The 19,162-nt window shown below is 43.9% G+C and overlaps 1 protein-coding gene across 3 annotated transcripts in view; it reads right to left on the reverse strand.

The window, feature by feature from the left end:
- Positions 1-5,259: 5,259 nt before the first annotated feature.
- LOC8024755 (heparan-alpha-glucosaminide N-acetyltransferase) overlaps positions 5,260-19,162 on the reverse strand; it is a 64,561-nt gene continuing 50,658 nt past the window's right edge. For all 3 annotated transcript variants that reach the window (XM_042292522.1, XM_042292524.1, XM_042292523.1), the window contains 4 exons: positions 15,736-15,810; positions 14,075-14,145; positions 12,934-13,046; positions 5,260-10,005 (listed from right to left, as the gene is read on the reverse strand). In XM_042292522.1, the coding sequence (XP_042148456.1) occupies positions 9,830-10,005; positions 12,934-13,046; positions 14,075-14,145; positions 15,736-15,810 (435 nt within the window). In that variant the 3' untranslated portion in view covers positions 5,260-9,829. The remainder of the gene's footprint in view (positions 10,006-12,933; positions 13,047-14,074; positions 14,146-15,735; positions 15,811-19,162) is intronic.

Raw genomic sequence — 19,162 nt, forward strand, 5'->3', positions numbered from 1 at the left:
TATGTGAGCTTCGCTCTATGTATTGACGGTGAAGATACGTAACATCTAGACTCCCGGACAAACTTAAGTCAAGAGGAAAAAGTCAGAGTAACCCGGCATAAATCACTGAAAATAGAAATGAATCCTAAACACACGACTAACACATTTGAAGCCTTACACGCTACGGAATGCTTGTTATTTTACGAAAGAGTCCGTACGCGCACAAAATAAACCGTTCTTCATAAGCGTCAGATACTAAATCGTACATATGCATATGCACTGCATATCTGTTTGACATAAGAAAATATGACAATTACATGTCAAGTTCGGTATTTCAAACTCAAACCCGAAAGCAAAAGGCCCCAGAGGAATTCCCTGGCGATCTGCATTCCCCAGTATTGGGAGGAAGTAAGCGCTATGCCCGCACTTGGGGATACATACTTCGAAGTAAATTTTTTTAAGTACACTACTTCAAATGTTATAAATGTTTATGGTTGGATATTGAGGTAACTGATAACGATAAATAGAAAACCTTACATAGGTCAAAATTATGCTCAGCAGAGCGCCTGTGCGAAGTCCCGTTCAAAACGCTCATAGCACGAGATTCGAGTCTTAATAGCGACCATACAAACAGTATATTACAATTTATGTTGGTAGTTTCTGATAGACTACTATATTAACTAACTGTGAATAAAATATAAAAGAAATAAAAAATGTGATTTTTCAGAAAATCGACTTCAAACTTGCCAGTTTTTCGAAATTTTCGTTTTTTCAGGCACATGTAGCGCATTATATACTTATCGCAAAATATTCAATTTATGCTGAAAAGAAAGGGCTTAATTGGAGCTTTACGGTAATATAAAGATCATAAAAACATATTGATTAGGTCACACAGCACATCTTGCTGAAATTCGTCAAATATCGTCGCAGAGAGGCGGTTTGACAAATAAAAAAAATCATTAAGAATGTTATGACTTAGACGCTTAATTAGCATGAAAAAGCCTATGTCTAGAGTGTTCCCAAAAAGTTATATTGATGTAGCGTAAAAACCAGGGAAAGGGGATGGAGTGAAATATGGCACCTCCGATAAGCTGGAAAAACGTGTTTCTACCTTGGCCGCTTCAACGGTCCATAACTTGAGAAGAAAAAATCCGACGAAATTGCCGTTTTCGTCTTGTTTTGTTATAGGAATTGCCCCAAAACATATATTTTTTTTTGTTAAAATTAAAAATTCGACCTTAAATCCGTGCTTGAGTTGAGATGAAATCACCTATATATATATATATATATATATATATATATATATTCTGGTATTCTCGCTCACCGCTTGTCCGGAGAAAGGAAATGTAGTTCTCACATCTGGAAGCTCCACTCTAAGTTCTGTCGGTGCCAGGAAACATGACAGCAGAATCAAGGTGGGAGAACGAGTCAGCGACGTGATACCCTCGATGTCATCCTACTCACTGTCGGCTCTGTCGAAAACTGCTCGGCGTTTTTGATTTCCTCGATCAGCACTAGTCTTGAGCGTGCTCGCCCGAGATGGCACTGCAAAACAGCGAGTGCAGGTTCCTTGGGGCCAATGGGATGTTTTCCTGCATGACTGGTATGAAATTCTTCTTTGTCTTGCCCGAAATATTTGGTGAATGCCGTAGGCGAGAGATACAGAGCTACCACGAGCAAGCCGTTGTCGGCCTTGGCCGCACATAATTTACCAACTTCGTCTGTCGTGCCACAGAGATCGGGGACAGCACAGACCCATGGCCACTTGGATATACACCACGTTTTGATCCGTGCCTCTCTGATTTATGAATAGACCCATCAGAGAAAAACGCGCCACCTGTCGTACCCAACAGCAACTAGTGGCAGCCGCCATGCTGCAGGATAGTGCACGCCTCTCCATACGCTGCGTTGGCCGTAGACGCTAGTCAATTCCTGCCCACGATGCCAACGTACTGCTGCGCACCCCTCTGTAAGCAGAGTGGGTATCTGGAGAAGTCTGGCATTAAGTTGCGTATTCGTAAATGTACTCGTTATCGGTTGACGGCGGCGTAGCCGCGCAAACGTTTCTCTGCTGAAGTGCAAAAACGGAACACGAACCGTTCCCACGCTACGCTCCTTGGGTGTTTGAGTCAAGTGTTTTTAATCTCACTTTGTTGCGTTTGGAGGTAGAGTTTTCAAGTTTCAGCTAGTTTGAAGAAATTAAAGCGTCAAATACAAATATAATGTTGCGCGTGGTATCGCTTGTGGACGTGACAGCTTCGCGAGCACCTAGCTTCAGGTATGCACACGAGCTCGCGGTGCTTCAAACTTGCGCGTGTAAATTATATGTTTGGTACGCATGAAGCCATACGACCTGACGCTTTAACCTGCCTGTAGCGCAGACATCTGTGCAGCGCGCGCTTTATGCAAAGCAACATGCGCGCGCTTGCAACTTCTGCTTCACTGTAAAATTTGCTGCTCTACATTTCAACTCTAAAATCCCCCTCAAGAAAAAGGAACTATGAACTCACTTGGCCCACCCGAAAACGCCGCTTCGCGGCGTCCGACTATTCGCTAAAGTGTCGTTCGATCAAACGTGGGCGTTCGCTAAAACGTCATTCGATCAAGTGAGTGCCTCCCCAGCTACAAGCGACGAAAATGTTTCACTGTCGCTTGTCACGTCGCTTGGTTTGGGATTTCTAGAAAACGACGCTCATCGCCTTGGTCGCTCGCTCGTCGCTTTTATGCGGTGTACTTCATCGCGCGACTGTCCGAGCGACAGCGAAGCGGTACCCCTGCGCCTGTTTCGTCGCACATCCGGAGAGTACTGGCGACTTCTAACTACAGCCCGTAAATTATAATCGGCTCCTATCGTTTTCTGATGCATGATGTGAGGGCCGGTGGTAGGCCCCAGGAAGAAAGAACAAGTTTAAAGATTAAGATAACTGTTTATTACGGAGAAGGAAGGTATGTCTGAGTCAGTGGGACGGGCGGAAGCAACTGGAAGAGAAGAACGCAGGCTTGGAGAATCTTGAGGCGAAGAGGCGATGGCTTCGGGGCAGGGGCGAGGGCGAGGCTAGTTTATGAGGTGAGGGGTAAGGTTACAGCTGCGGCGAAGAAGTCGGCTGCCGGGGCTTGCGAGCAGAGTCGACTTGGCTGGTGTTTACATTTGGGCGATGGGTAGAACTGAGGGCGAGAAGAATGGACGGTGGTTTGAACGGCGAGGGCTCGTTGGCTCTAGAGAACTCGGGTTGCGGGGAGCAATTTGGAAGGAAAGAACGGAGCGGGGGCGGCAGAGGGGATGGAAGAATAACAGATGGCTACAGTTAACATATGCTCACAATACTATTAACTAACACATGTTTGATGTCGTAACTACAAAGATCTTAGTAATTACATTTTTCTTGAGTAGTTGGCCTTTATAGATACGGCGACCACAAACCCCTCAACGAGGAAGTTGTAACTTCTGTCGAATTGTCGTTCCGAGTCCGATCGGCTCTTGAAGAAGCGATATACCTCATCATCTTTAACGGCTGGGAGCTGGGAAAGGTCGTTCACCCAACCCGTGATCGGGAAAACGCTACCTGCAGCCATACAGAAGCGAAGGGATCGACGAAACAAGAACGCTACAGTCAAAACAACTATGCCGGCCGCAACGGAGTCCTTCCCAATGGCGCCGGCCGCCCAATGTTGTTGGACTCGTTCAGCGGATTTTCGCTGTTGCCAGATTTTTTGAAAGGGGCCTATAGTGATATCACTTTCCTGCACAACGCGTGTAGCTGGCATCTACCCTCCTCATCTCCTCCTCCCTCCTCTTCCATCGCTAAAGTCTAGGAGGAGGAGGAGGAACTATGGGAAACATCCTACGATGCAACGAACGGGTTACTCGTGATCCGCGCGTTGCATCATGGGACGTTTTCCACAATGCAATGCACCGCGCGGGACCCTAGTAACGTCACTCGTGACGTCATTATGGGAACGTCCCATAATGCAATGCGCGGGACCTTCGTGACGTCATTATGGGAAACGTCCCATAACGCAACGCGAGGTTACGCCGACGACGACGGCGGTGACGCTCATGCCAGAAACGGGCTATCAGTAGAGCAAACTGGTTTTATGAGCTGCCACCAGTCTAACACCAACAAGGGTGAACGGCTCGCATTTTAGAGCGCAGCTTTTTCGTTAGCTCAGTTGGTAGTGCGCTCCACTGGAAATGGAAAGGTCCATGGTTTGATACCAGGACCAGGCAGATTTTCTCGGTCGCGCAACAGTCACCTAGTTGTATTTGGAGATTTGTGTTTGTCCTTTGTCCCCCTTGTTACCCTTCTCCAGGGATTATCGTCATACCTATTACTAATAGCTGCACATATATGTTTTTGTGCTGAAATGCATACAGACGTATGTGCATATAGCAGCATCAAAATACCTATTATTAATAGCCTCACATGGGTTTTTGGGCCATAAATGATTACAGACGTATGTGCATCAGAGTACCTAGCTATTAGCTATAGCTGCACATAGGCTTTTGTGCCATAAATGCACACATGTGCATCAGAGTACCTATTACCAATAAGTGCACAAAGGTTTTTGTGCCATACATGCATACAGAGCTATGTGCATCAGAGTACCGGTATTACCAGTAACTGTACATAGGTTTTTGTTCTATAAATGCATACAACTTAATGTGTTCGAGCCTCAAATTGCTCATGGATTCAGTGTGATTTTGGGATGTATTACAATTGGTTCATTTCCAGTAGGGAATACTTAAACCACTGTTGACATGTCCTTGTCCAGTCTACAGTTTAGCCCAGCCCGTAAAGAGGTCAGCTTCTGTCCAGGTCAATCGAAAAATGGGTGAGCTTTTGTCCAGTCTCTCCCCCCCATCACCCAACCTGGCACCCGGTGACCTCATCTTTCTTCCTCGCACGAAACGCCCATTTCGTGGCCAGCATTCCTAGGACGATGCATCCTCAAGAGCCAAAATGAAGACTCCTACTTCCAGGGTATCCCTTAGCTCAGCTCATTCATTGGGAGAAGTGTCCCCTTATGTGGAGCATAGTGGGAATGGAGTAACCCTAACCCTGACACTCGTTATTGCAACTATGTTTCCTCATAGTAATATAAATACAAACTTCATGACTACCCTTCGTACACACTTATCTTCTCTGAAACCGCACATCTTAGCAGCTACATACTATTACAGAGGTGAGCACCATTTGGCACAACTGCTTGTCCAAGCAGATCTATGTGAACTGCTTGTCCAAGCAGATCTATGTGAACAGCCAATTAACACACATCCAATGTCCAAACAAAACAGTTTTATTTCAACAATCTCTGCCCGAGTCGCTAGAGAGAAACTGCAACAGAAGGGACAAAGTTTTGCCTTATAAAAGAAACAGATCACATTTAAGAAACAGCAATGAGCCACACTAAAAACACACTTTATGCAATGCACAATTTTCACAGGACAATATTAAAGAGAAACTAGTCAGAAAAATAAAACTATGTCACAATAGGAGCTATCAGGCTGGAAGTTGTGATACAGTAAACTAGTATAACATACAAAAAACCAGGTACACACTACACTTTGAGAAACTATAAGTTACACCTCGGGAAAATGTAATTACTAACACCTATCACATTTTCCTGGCTCATGCCAAAATGCCACGGATGTCACATAGAATGACACAATTAAGAATGCGCTCTTAGGTAGTCATTATTTCGATTTGATTTATTTTGAGTTCTGCACGAACAGCCATAGGCCTTTTCAGTGGTGCACTGAAAAAGATATAACATCCAATCCACAAAACAAAGGTCTAGATATCAGGATGAAATAAAAACATCAATGCACTCTTTACATTTTCCATTGGGTCCAAAAATGTCAATTCCTTCTGCTTTTCCTACCAAAAAAATCACTCGAAGATTTTGCATTTCTGTGACAAGCCTTTATCATAGTTGCACTCCTTGTATCGTGCTTAAGAAGTGACCACACAGCTTGATGTCCAAACCAACAAACAAAGAGGCTGCTTATTGGAGGCACGCGTGCGCTATGGGGCGCGGCACTCAGGGTTGCTTACAAACAAAGACCGATCTGGTGCATCCCCTTTTCTTTGGAGGAAAAACATATGGTCAGGAACACAAATTGCAGTAAACCCACAGTCAGGGTCGAAAATGACGCTGTCCAGGTGGCCTTTTTGGTCGGCTGGAAAGGCGACATGGCGATGTGACTAACAACAATGAGCTTTCGTGCTAGTGTTTCGGTTCCGAGCACTTGAGTTTGTTGACTTTATTAAATGTATATATGCGACTCTGCAGCAAAATATTTATTGGACTGTCTCTCATGACACCATATTAAATCGCGTGGAAAAAATAAAGAAAAATGTTTTGGGGGGCGATTTAAGCGGGTTTAGAGGGCAACTCTGCTCAAATTAAAAAAAGTCTGGGAGTGATTTCACAATAAAAAGCATAAATAAAAGGGGCTACATCATTTGCTTCATAAAAAATGGAATATGTACTGTTAAATCTTACTTTAAGCACAAGCAGAAATCAAAACCGAAACTTCGGCTCCGTCTGGCAACATTCTCCTCAGGCTGTAAAAGGCCCGACCATCAAATGGTACAAGATGTCATGTGATCCTATGCAACGACGGGCAGTATTGGGGCAGGCCAGCAAGCCATCATTGAGGCAGGCATGTGCCAGGCGCAAGTGTCGTCTGCACCGCACTCATCGCCACGTTTTGGAGTCTACGGCATTCAACGACGTCTACACAATTGCAGCACGAGTCTGCGCACATAGTGTGAATGGGAGTCCGAGAGACAACAATCACAAACGATAACACCACAACGATGGCGGTTGTGATGCGGGAGACGGCAGTAATGACGGGACGGCCGGACGGCTCCCAAGATGCATGCTGCGCAGGCGTATTACGCCAATCACGTGGACACCCCTGAGTGGCGAGAGGAAATGTTGCTGACATCACCCATTACGCTTGCTCGGAGAAGCAAAAACCAGCAAAATGAGGCAGTGGTGATGATGTTTAGCTCAATGTTGGCTACGCCAATGTCGTAGCCTTGACTGTGCTGTTGGTTGTGCCTCAATTTGCCCGCTAGAGTCAATCGATTTCGGCAACTTGGCAAGTTGTAAAGTTTACTGGACCATTTAAGAAACATTCCGACAGAACTAGGTCGTAATATTTGACGTGTTGTCTTCCTGGGTGATACTGAAGAGGACTGCATTGTTTGTCAAAAACAAAGTGGAGTTGCCCTTTAAGTAACTGAATTAGTATAGGTGCTTTATGACTTGAGAAATACACAAGGCACACATTTTATGTCCTGAAATGACAGATGCAAACAGGGATTTACATGAAAGCCTACAGAATCACCACCTAACATAACAAAAAAAAAAAAAAATATGTGTAAGGGTAAACACACCAAAATAGGAAATGTCAGATCTGTGACATATACATTGATTGTAACTATAGGAAGAGTTGAAGGGATTGATGGATGTTTCTAGGGACCACATAAGTTGGTCCCCATAAGAGGCGACCGAAAAACGTGCATCAAGTGTATAAAAATTTCACCGGACAAACTTACCCGAGCAAAAAAATAGGAATGAAAAACTTTAAATCTCTACCTACCGCGGCCGTCTGCTAAAAAAAGGCGTATGACTGGTGTAACAGCCGACAGATGGCGGCACCTAAGATCTCTTGCGGCCTCGAGGGGTGCTTCACTCGACTTTGGCAATAGCAGACGACGTTTCGCGCCAGAAGCGATGCACTCTTTTTTTTGTGCAAATTGTCAACAAATGATCATTTTCTTCCACCAAAAAAAACAACATAAAAAATGAAGATAAAACGAGAAAAACAAAACAGATATGTGTTGTCTCCTTTTACAATGGCAGCTGTTATGGGCTCGTCCCCCCCACAGTTTCACGAAGGCGTTAGGGTAAACGAAATCAGTTTTTCCGCTAAATGTAACGGATAAATTTGGATGTCAAATGACCTATGCAGCCACTCAGTTTCCTCACTGAATTTGGTGGGAAAATTGATGTCACGTGAGGTGAGCCATGGGCCCTACAGACTTATACAAGTTCCCCGCTGAATTTAGCAGAAAAATTTACCTCACATGACCTATATACCAATTCAGTTTCCCCGCTGAATTTAGCAGAAAAATTTACCTCACATGACCTATGCACCAATTCAGTTTCCCCGCTAAATTTAGCAGAAAAATTGACGTCACGAGACCTACGCACCAACTCAGTTTTTCCGCTAAATTTAGCGGAAAAACTGTTGTCACATGACCTATGCACCAAATAAATTTCCCCGTTATATTTAGCAGAAAAACTGACGTCGCATGACCTATGCACCAAATCAATTTCCCCGCTAAATTTAGTGGAAAAACTGAAGTCGCATGACCTATGCGCCAATTCAGTTTTCCTCCTAAATTTAGTGGAAAAATTTATTGATGGCGAGCGCAAACGAAAATAATTACAGCGGGAGCTGTTAGTGGCGCGCCGCCTGCTTTTGCGACGGTGTGAGCGTAAACGAAAATAAACAAAAAAAGCTGCTGCTGTCTGAACGCGTCAAACCTTATGATCGTCCCCCAATTTTTTTATTGATTATTTTCGGAAACATTCTAATCTGCTTCGCACTTTCTGGTTATTAACACATCTCCTTTTTTATCTGCAACTTTCATCCGTTCTGTTTTCGGGTGTAAGCCATCTTCACGGTGCGCTTAGCTCCCAACCAGCAAGTAAAGGTCCACCGACATTTTCCGGCAAAGTTTGGGTGGCGGCCTCCGGGTTTCCCTCCAATTTTATGCTGGGTGAGGCACGCCTTAGTGAGGGAAACCTCCAGAACAAGCCACCAACAACCGCAGTGTCATCTCCGAAGCTGATGCTAAAACCTGAGGCACTCCCAATGCCTCCACTGCTGACCCCCCTTGTCAATGCAGAGACCACTGCCGACATCGTCGGCTGTTGCGTCAATCAGATGCCCTTGCACATGGCTGCCATAGGTAGGGATTTTAAGTTTTTAATTTCTAAGTTTTTACTCGGGTAACTTTGTTCGGTTCAATTTCTATACCCTTGATGCACGTCCTTCGGCGACGTCTGTGTAAAATATTAGCTAGATACGTTCAGAAACCGATTTATGCGGTCCCTCCAAACAGCCATCGATCCCTTTGACTCATCCCAGCAGAAAGCACGCAAAAACAAAACTTATATATAGTAATCTTGACAAGCCATGACATAGATGAAGTCACTTGCTTTGCAGATATTTTGCTACTATAAACAGAGTATATAACTTTAACACTGATAATGACAACAAGCACCAATATTAAAAAGCCTTTCGTCATTACGAAATTGAAAAATGTCTTTTCCAGGCATAACAATAACCAGAAGGAAAAAAAAAAAATTTAGATATTCCTTTTGGAGATTGTTTTGGTCTTGTACTGATGCCCGATGGGTGGAAAGCATTAAAGTAACACATATTGTCTTTTCACGGCAGTTTGCAGTATTGACTTCTTAATCAAATGGGTGCTACACAATATAAGAATGAACTTTTTCAAAACCAGTCATGCATTTTCAATGGAGCAGTTTTCAAAAACTGCCATCTGCTAAGGGTCCCCAGAACTTCCCTAACTTCTTTTGTCATTTCATCGCCATTAAAAACAGCCCTGGTCTCTCATTGAAATCTTCATGCTAATTGAACACCCAGATTAATATTAAGTTGAAATCAACATGTCAACTGCGCTTAGCACCCGGTACCGTTAACAGCTGCCACCGTCAAGCTGGCACACGAAATCAGTGCCTTGCAATCCCATAGCCTCCACCCAACGCATCGTATGTTTCTTGCACAGGTGATTCTTGCGTCTCAGATGGCAATGAAGACGCCCTTGCGGTACATGATGAACGCGGCCAGCACCCAAAGAGAAGTACCCCACAGGTTCATGAAGAGGTAGCACCAGTGAGTTTCGTAGCACTTCCAGGCCCAAGGAAACATGCCATTCACCATGTCGTGTCCCACATAGACAGCTATCGAGTTCATTCCTGCACTCAGCAACGAGAAAAAGCAAAAGCAAATTAGGCGCCACGAGTATTTATCGACCTACGACTTATCGTTGGAGGTAAATCGTGGTTCATGAGCCCACCGGCAGTCCCTGTAATAGTGTTTTAATGGTACAGCGGAGTCCATCATACACCGGAGTAAACTCATATTTATTAGTATGTACAACGGTGCACAATGCCAGACACTGGTGGCGAAAACGTGACAGCAACAGCTTCTATGCTGTGTGCCGAAATACGACGGGTCAAATATGCCACATGAGAGACAGGGTGTGCCGTCGGCAACTTTGCGATCAATGCTCAATGTGCAGGAGCCTAAATTTAAAAAAAATTGTGCGATACAATTAACTTTTGATATTTTCAGTAGATGTCCGGTAACTCTGGGAGATTGAGGAAGTCTCGTGATCATAGTGACCAAGGGTAAATGACAAATCAATAGTTAAGACCCCTGTTCCAGAACAACAAAGTTTGTCTAAATTGCGAACTAAAAACATACGTTTCGCGTAAGGCTCGTCAAAATATTAGATCCTGGAGAAAATCGGCCATCTGCGTTAAGTCCCTATTTGAAACTTTTTCTGTTCACACTCTGCCCATCAAAAAGCACGGCGAAAGAGTCCAACTACGCACCTAATCCCACCACCCCGCCGCCTCCTTCTGCATATTAAAGTCCGTCTGCTATGGTCAGCGTCACCATGGCAATGAAGCGTCAGAGGCAGTCTTCCGAATGTCATCTGCTAACATGAACATGGCAACGCCAGCTGAATGCGCCATTATGGAGGTCGACGTTGAGAGCGGAAAGCAGTCACCTGGTGAACCCTTGGCCATTCTGACGAAGCTTGGTGCACGCTTGGGCCCAAGGTTATATTACCAAGGTTACCTAACCTAACCTAACGTTAAGCCCAAGTTAGCGGTGCCAGATTGGTAGCAGACGGCATTCGAAATATGGCTGTGTTTCTGTGCGCTGCGTTCGAATTTGAGTCTATTGACATTCGGTGACCATAGCAGATGGATTTTATAGCGCAGAAGGAGACGGTGGTGTAGGGAGATCATGTGCGTACCAGGCTCTTTCGTCATGCTCTCAATAGGCGGATTGCGAACAAAGAGTTTAAAATAAGGACATAACACAGATCATTGATTTTCACCAGCACGTAATATTTTGACGAGCCTTACACGAAAAGCATGTTGTTTAGGCCATCTGATGGCTGTTTATTTTCCCTGGAACATGAGACCATAGTATCAGACTGCTGGATAAATTGCAACCACGCACACTTTATCACTTTTACTTACCATTTACACATGATTTGCACAGTTGGGAAAGGAGAAAACAAGATGAACAACTGCTGCGAGCAGTTAAGCCAGAACGCCAAGCGACCATGTCAAGCTAAGTGTGGCAGCGGACAAGCGCATCATAGCACACGGCCCTACAGTGGTTACGGAAGCAATCAACAGCATGGCCACGCGGCACGCACAAAACAACGAAGCTGGGCTCAAGGAATTAGCAAGCTCTTGTAGATGTTTCAACCGTCGAATATATTGACGTCAACAAACAAGCCGTGGTCTGTGGTCCGCTTTTGGACTGTAAACCATGTGCAAGCGGTTAGTCCTAGGAACTGCTTTCCCTGTGGAGTGTGGCTGATGCAAAAACTACATTTCAACAATGCTGGAGACACCCCAAGAAGGGTTTGCAACTGGCAAAGCATAGTTACAGCAGCACCTCTCCCTCCAGCAAAGGCCAGCACAAATTCACAATTTCTCCTGAGCGAGTACTACTAAATAAAACAAATTCATTGTTTGAGCAGGCCTATTTTAATGTGAAGTGTTTTAATTGAAAGTTTTTGACAATCCCTGTGAGCTTCGAATTATTTAGAGTTACCTGTAGGGAAATTGTGGCCGAACTTGACATGCTGCCCGCAAGGAAAGATCATTGCAGTGACTTCCCCAGCCAAAATCTACACAAGTGAGACCAAAGTCTTGGGGCACATGCCAGAGGTACGCCTCAAACCAGAATGCTAAAAACCGATTTGTTCTGGCCTCGCAAAACACAAAGATTAAGCGACAAGCTGATGCCAGCAAGTGGAATAATGACAATGCCAAGAGGTCATTTTTCTTCCAGCGATGTAGAGAAGAAATTATTGTACTGTCTTAACTCAATTCCACCCAGTTTTGAATGAAAATTTTTGATTTCTCAAAAACACAAAGAAACATTACCATTCCCAAAAGTCGTTGCCGAGTCCCACAAAACTCTAATGAAAAGTAACTGGGTGGAAGGAAACAAGCGAGCTAAAAGAAGTCTAGGAAATAATAAAAGAAATGCTTGCTTTCTTCCCCAGCCTTCACAAGCCAACTCTTTGTTTTTCCCTTACTGCTTGTGAAACAATTTGCAAGCATCTCCCTAATAGACAAAAAAAGAAAAAAAAATGAAAAAAAGAGAACTGCAGGGTGGCCATGGAGGTTTGCAGCACCCCTCCTATCTGAGCGAGGAAAGACATATCTGAGGCCTGCACCTGATGCATTCAGCCTCCAGTCACAGCCCAAGAAAGCAAACAGCTTGTCAGTGATTGCATAATACGTTCTTTTTAATTTTGCTTGCTGCATTCTCTTCAAGCTTGAGAATTTATTTTTAGGTTACCCTCCCTTCTCAAGACAGGGTCAGTGCTCTGACAAGATTAGAAGCAGCACTGATGGACATCAATAAAAAGAGAAGAGACAAGAGTTTCACTTTTTGCCGTTCTTCATTTTAGCTTTTCTGAACTTTACATACTTAAATGTTGAAGTGTGCATGCCTGTTATATTCAAGAATAAGCTGTTGCACGAGGAGTGGGGATTTCATTTGGATGTTACAATATATGCTCGACCGTACAAGTAAGCTTTGTTGACATAATTTCCTTCCCTTCGAGAAGAGGCTTGGCTTACCTGCATAGGTAAAGGGCGCGCCTGACCAGAAGCCTTGCACATCAATGATGTAGTAGAAGAGTGCTAGAAGCAGGAATGCCGTGGAAGCCATTGCCAAAATGTAGGATACAGACCTGAAGGCAAGGATTATATTAGATTGAAACTGGTTCTGGCAATACCCAAAGTCAATTTAAAAAAAAAAACAAGAAAGTGATGCAAATAAAAAAGAAGAGAAAGCAGGTAGTACAGTATGATCAATGTAAAATGATACCACATAAAATGGCATATCATTTATAACATTCAATTTCTAGAGACTCATACATTTTTGCACTGTATGTAAAACTAAACCACCTAGCGCACATAAAGCAAACTCGAGATTATGCCAAGGCCGATTGAAAAAACTAACCATGCCCTCACACTTTTTTTAATGAATTTTTAGTAGGCTTTTAGTAGGCTTCTCCCCTCACTTGCTCACAGACTAACTCTACAAGACACACTTGGCAGAGGAAGATGATGCCTCACAGTTCCTTTTTTATATTACTGGTCGACACATTGTGAGGCACTATCATATTGACAAGTAATATAAAAGAGAAACCTCGAGGCGTCGTCTTCAACTGCCAGGGGGATCAGTGGTCGAGTGTGCTAACGCGCCATACCTCGCACTGCAGTGGTTCCCTGGGTTCAACCCCACCCTTGCTCATTTTGATCTGGATAAGCATCGTACCGGTGTGCAGTCGTGTATCACTACTGCGTGGTGCACGTTAAAGACTCCAGGATAGCAGCGGTACCCGCACTGGCTAAATTTCTCATCTACAGCTGAGACATCAGACAACATATACGCAACACAATTAATAATTTTAATTAATTAACTGCCAAGAGTATCTTGTAGAGTCGCAGACTATGGGCCACCACAATATACCAGACACCTGTTAATTTTTCCGGTTCCGGTTCAGCATTGAATATAAATCTTGGTTTCATTCCAGCTGCAGTTTCCTCAAAACATTTTGCTCTAAAACTATTTTCAGTTAGGGTGTCGGTACCGGCCCGAGTCCTCGACCAGGTGACGTTTGAAAGAAGTTAATTTCGGAAAGCACACTACAACTCAAAAATAACAATAAAAGCTCAGAGTTACTGTCAAAACAGGGAATCATATCAGACATACCAGAGGTTCTTGTTGAGTGGGATCCAGCCATCCTCCTTAGAGAACTTGCACAGCACACCACCAATAATTCCCTGAAGACATAAAGAGAACCACAAAAGTTCAGTGCATGTGCCAGCTATTAATATTAGAATGTTGATAAGCTATTTTACAATGTTCTACCTTTACCAATCGGAAAGTGTTCTTATCCCACAAAGCTACCAAGTGACTTCCTTGATGGGACAAATTTCCGAGTACTCGTCAATATGACTGGTGCAAGAAATACAATACTCCATCATGTCCTTTCTATTTTCTTAAAAGTCTTAAAAGAAATTGGTAGAAAGTTTGAAAATTCTAGCCATTGTACAGTTAAAGCAGCTTTTATATTTTTTGTGAAATATCTTTTCAGTCTCTACTTTTTCTTTTTACTCAGGGCTCAGCATTCTCTTACACCAGCTCTGCCCATCAACCAAGTTTTAGCTAGATGCCATTAACAAAGCTAACCAAAGCTACAGAGTTCATGGACAGAGGCAATGAACAGATACTCCATGTAAAAAGCTAGTCATTCATACTTGAAATCTGACAGTTTTTATGCTCCATATACTACGAGCACACAACAATAAACAGTTAGCATGAACAAGTAATCAAAGGTTTTTACTGTTATTCTGATAGCTAGGCTGTCTTGTCATTGAAACTACAGTCGCCGACCAATTTTTTGAACGCCAATAATTCAAACTTTTGCGATACTTCGAACTTGGAAGGGGAACCATGAATACGCGAAAGAAATAGTGCATCTTCACGACCAATGTTTCCGACAGCTCCGATTAAACTTTCGGATGTCCGAAAGTTACATTTTTCGGACAAAATCGTACCCAGTTCAGCAGGAAACACCACCGAGAAACGGCTGCACATGGATTGGCTTGGTTTGGCAGCCCTACTTGAGAACTGCCAAGTCCTACCGCTAGGTAACGCTATGCTGTGGCTTTTTTTTTTTTCTCTAGCTGCACATTGTTACCATTATTGTTACCATTTCGGTTTGTTCATTCACCATTCTGCAGTCATGGACTTGCGACTCTCATCTCGTCTCAGTGAATCATGTTTTCGGATTATGCTGGCTTGGACATCACGGCCCTATCTGTTCTTCCACCAGCACGAAGGTCGCTAAGAAGTGCGGAAAGTGCTTGACCATAATGCTACAAAAGAAGGCAGAGATTCTCAAGCTAATAGAAAGTGGCCAAATGCAAGCGGAGGCGTAACCTGAAGCAAAACACTATTAATGCCTTTTTTCAAGCCTGCTTAGTTGTAAGAAAGGCAAGTTTTTCAGACTGCTCTATTATTTGGATAGAATTAGGAGAGTGCGTTGGTTAAACATTTTGGTATGCGAACGCAAAAGAAGAAGACAAGAGACACACAAAAACACATTTTTACGATCCCCGCGAAGTCCGAAAAATCGATCGGTAACTGTACTAATGGTTAAAACTTGTTATTTGGAACACCAAGTTAAACAGTAAAATTTAGTGCTCACTCATACCTTGTCTATGAAAAAAAAAAAAATGAGAAAGCACTAATATCATGTTTGTGCTGATTATTCGTTGCACAGTGTACATTGTTAATAAATCAGTCGCTTAAACAAAGACTGCTGTCAACGTAACCTTTGGCCTGAACAGTAACGAGGGCATACTCACACAGACAACTCCCCAAACACACCACCTGGAAAGCCTGGGCCTCCACTCCTTGAATGTCACGAGGACTTTGCCAGCCTACCGTAGAAGCAAATTATGCCAAATGAGCATGACTCAATAAGGGACTCTCAGTTTCAAGTCGACAGTAGAGCCCCATTGATATACCGTAAAATCCCAAGAGATAGCCCACCTAAAATCCAGAACAAATCGCGTGAAAATATGGAGTAGGCTAACTTTCGGTCACAATCAACAAAGGTAAAAGAAAATGTTATTTTCAGGTCTGGTGTCTCTTCCAAGCTTGTTATCGTGGCGAGGGGCAACAAAGCAAAGGTGACTGTACTTCCGTGTCAGCAACGTTCGCTTATATCCGGCCATAGCAAACTAGCCACATTTACGTCGGGGCAATCATTGATCCTAACACTACCACTGCTACAAGTGGGCTATCTTTCGGTGTTAAAAAACAATATAGCAAATCAAGCCAAAAGCAGAGGTGGGCTTTTTTTTCGGGGGTTTTATGGTATTCCTGGTTGATACATTCAAACCAAGTTTCCTGTTTCAACTCCAAAAGAACTTATCTATGTTACTTTTCATTGCAATTTATGTCTATGGATATGGCAGTTATTTTACCAATATAAATAAGCTGTAATATTTTGACAATTTATTTCACATGAAGCTTTTGCCAAGACACTGCATGGCTTTCTTTCATCTTTTTGTCCCTATCGTCCGCGTGAAACATGCGCCTGATTTGTTTCTGCATGGTTCAGCTGATTTGTTAGAACTTTGGCGATTGCGGAAGAAAAATCGCAGCTCTTTCAAGAACATGCTTGGCATAACAAAGACGGTTGATCAAAAACCTAGATGTGAGGTAGACCAACCAAGGTTTGGAAAGATGTGCAAGGGCTTATCTTTTCGAAAGGTGGCAAAACTGACTGAATAAAAACCCTGATCTAATTACCAAACAGCAATTTCTGCCTTTCTCGCATGAATCTGGGTGCTCTAAAAAAAACACTGAACTCCACCTAAAATTTCTTTTCTTTAAGTGTTGGGATGAGACATATATTTTGAATAGGATTTTGTGATTTCAGATAAATCCGATAAACCCCGAAAAAAATTTGCCGGTAAAATTTTCGACAACTTAGATTTATCTGAAAGTTTTGAGGTAACGAGGACAAAATGAAAAGCCCCAAAAGATTATATTTTATGAATAGAGATAGTCAGAGCACACGGCTAGCTAGTGGTCCTCAAAGAAAGCAAGTTCAGTTGTTTTCTTTTTTACTATAGCACAATGGGTGAATGTACTTCTGGACCATGATAATACAGTATAGACCACTTACAACGTAACCGCTTATAGTGCAGGACCGGGTATAATGCGGCTTTTTTAAACCACCGGTTCGCTTCCCATAGAACTCCATGTAATTACATACCGCTTAAAATGCAGGCGCGCGAAGGGAAATACCGGTTATAGTGCAGTTTCTGAAACAGCCCGCCGACCGACCGGCGCGGCGAGCACGCTTCCCTGTGCGACACTACCGGGTAATTCAAGGAGACGCCAGGCTCTTTAAATCGAGCGCAAAATTCGGTTTCTTAACCTATCGCGCTACGACTTTGTGCAGCGTTGCCCATAGATGGTGCATTTTTTTTTTGTGAAATTTGCAAAGAGCGAACTTACCTGAGGAAAAAGTAAAGGAATAAAAAGGCTTAGCTCCTATGGAAATTACGCAGCGATGCCACCGGTCTTCAAACAACACGGCACCATTTCGCACGGGAGACAAGAGATGGCGCAAGCGGCTGCGACGCCAACTGCCGCCAACGAACAAGCACACGACGCCGAGAGCCGGCGTTTTTAGCAGACAAGGAACTGCAGTTCCCTGTTGTTACCGCGCCTGTTTTTGTTTCTGCGTCTGTCGCCGCCTGTGCAACGCGCGCCACTTTTGAATTGAAAAGATTGTCTGCTAAAGACAACGGCTCTCGACGCCGTATGCTCGTTCGTTTGCGGCGTTCGTTGTGCCATCTCTTGTCTCTTGTGCGAAACGGTGCCGTGTTGGAAGACCGGTAGCATCGCTGCGTTTCCATAGGAGCTAAGCCTTTTTCTTTCTTTTTCCTCAGGTAAGTTCACTCTTTGCAAATTTTACAAAAAAAATGCACCATCTGTGGGCAATGCTGCACAAAGTCGTAGCACGATAGGTTAAGAAACCGAATTTTGCGGTCGATTTAAAGAACCTGGCATCTCCTTGAATCACCCTGTAGATAACGGCGCTAGCCGCAAGCGGCACTCGCGGGGCAAGGAGGTTGCTCGAAGAAGCGGGGAGAAGCGAAGAGAGAGGCTTCAGTTGCCATAGCGACTGAGGGATGCACGCACGTGTCGTTCACGGCGCAAGGCGTTGGAGTGAGCTTAACTAAGCCCAACCAGCCCAACTTTCCCCCGCTGCATTGGAACCACGATTGGCTATAAAGCCGGTCGTGGTTGGAAACAGCCGCAACGACAGACCAATTGCAGGTCGAGGAGAAGTGTTTGCGCGCGTTGCATGCTGGTCGCGGGCCGGCTTCTTCGATCCGCTAACATTGCGTCGGCGGTGATCGTCGACGTAGACGGCGTGGTGGAAGCTCATCGTTCCACGTAAAAGCGCTATCCTTGACTGTGAATTTTCGTTGTGTGTCGCTATGATAACCCAGCACGTACTAGAAGGAGAGATCCACCTACTTGTGTGGCGATGTCGTGGCGGCACCAGCAGCACTCTCAAGACAGCAGAAACACCCGTGTCGTCGTGTTTGTTTACTTCGACTACAGTGGTGCTTTCTAACCATTTGTGTTTTCGAACATCGCCCGGATTTCTTATTTGGAGCATTTCATGCCTGTGCTCAAGTTGAAGGTATTACTGGCGCGTACCGTATAAAGGATGCGAATGTTCACGCGTTTTCATCACCGGAGAAAAGTGATTAGGGTTAGCAATCCTGAACGCTCGCAACGTCCGTCCGCAACCCGCGACGCCGTTAAAAGGCTGCGCCAGGCAAAAGTCACTCATTTCTTTCAAAATGTGTGACACACTTGAGAGAGAAGTGTACTAGTTTGGTGAAGTAAAGACTTTCCTCAAACTAAGCTTTATTTTTAATCTAATATAAAATAAATTGTTTTACAAAAATAAGTTGTCTCATGGCATGTATTTTGGCCTGAAAAATTTATGTTTTGGTTATAGCACGGTACCGCTTATAGTGCGGAATTTCACGGCTCCCGCGACATACGTTATATGCGGTCTACATTGTAGCTCTGTTTCGGTTTTAGTCTGGATCATAGTATTTGTGCTTCTTAGAGGGAGGAGGAGGGTTTTGTTTTTATAACGGTGGAAGATGTGAGCTTGTACATTTCATAGGATGGGGATGCGTCCAGGAGTTTGGACGTTTCAAAGTACTAACATTTATTGAAGAACTAACA

Source organism: Ixodes scapularis, unplaced genomic scaffold (assembly GCF_016920785.2).
Source record: "Ixodes scapularis isolate PalLabHiFi unplaced genomic scaffold, ASM1692078v2 PGA_scaffold3__209_contigs__length_174095766, whole genome shotgun sequence".
NCBI lineage: Eukaryota > Metazoa > Arthropoda > Arachnida > Ixodida > Ixodidae > Ixodes > Ixodes scapularis.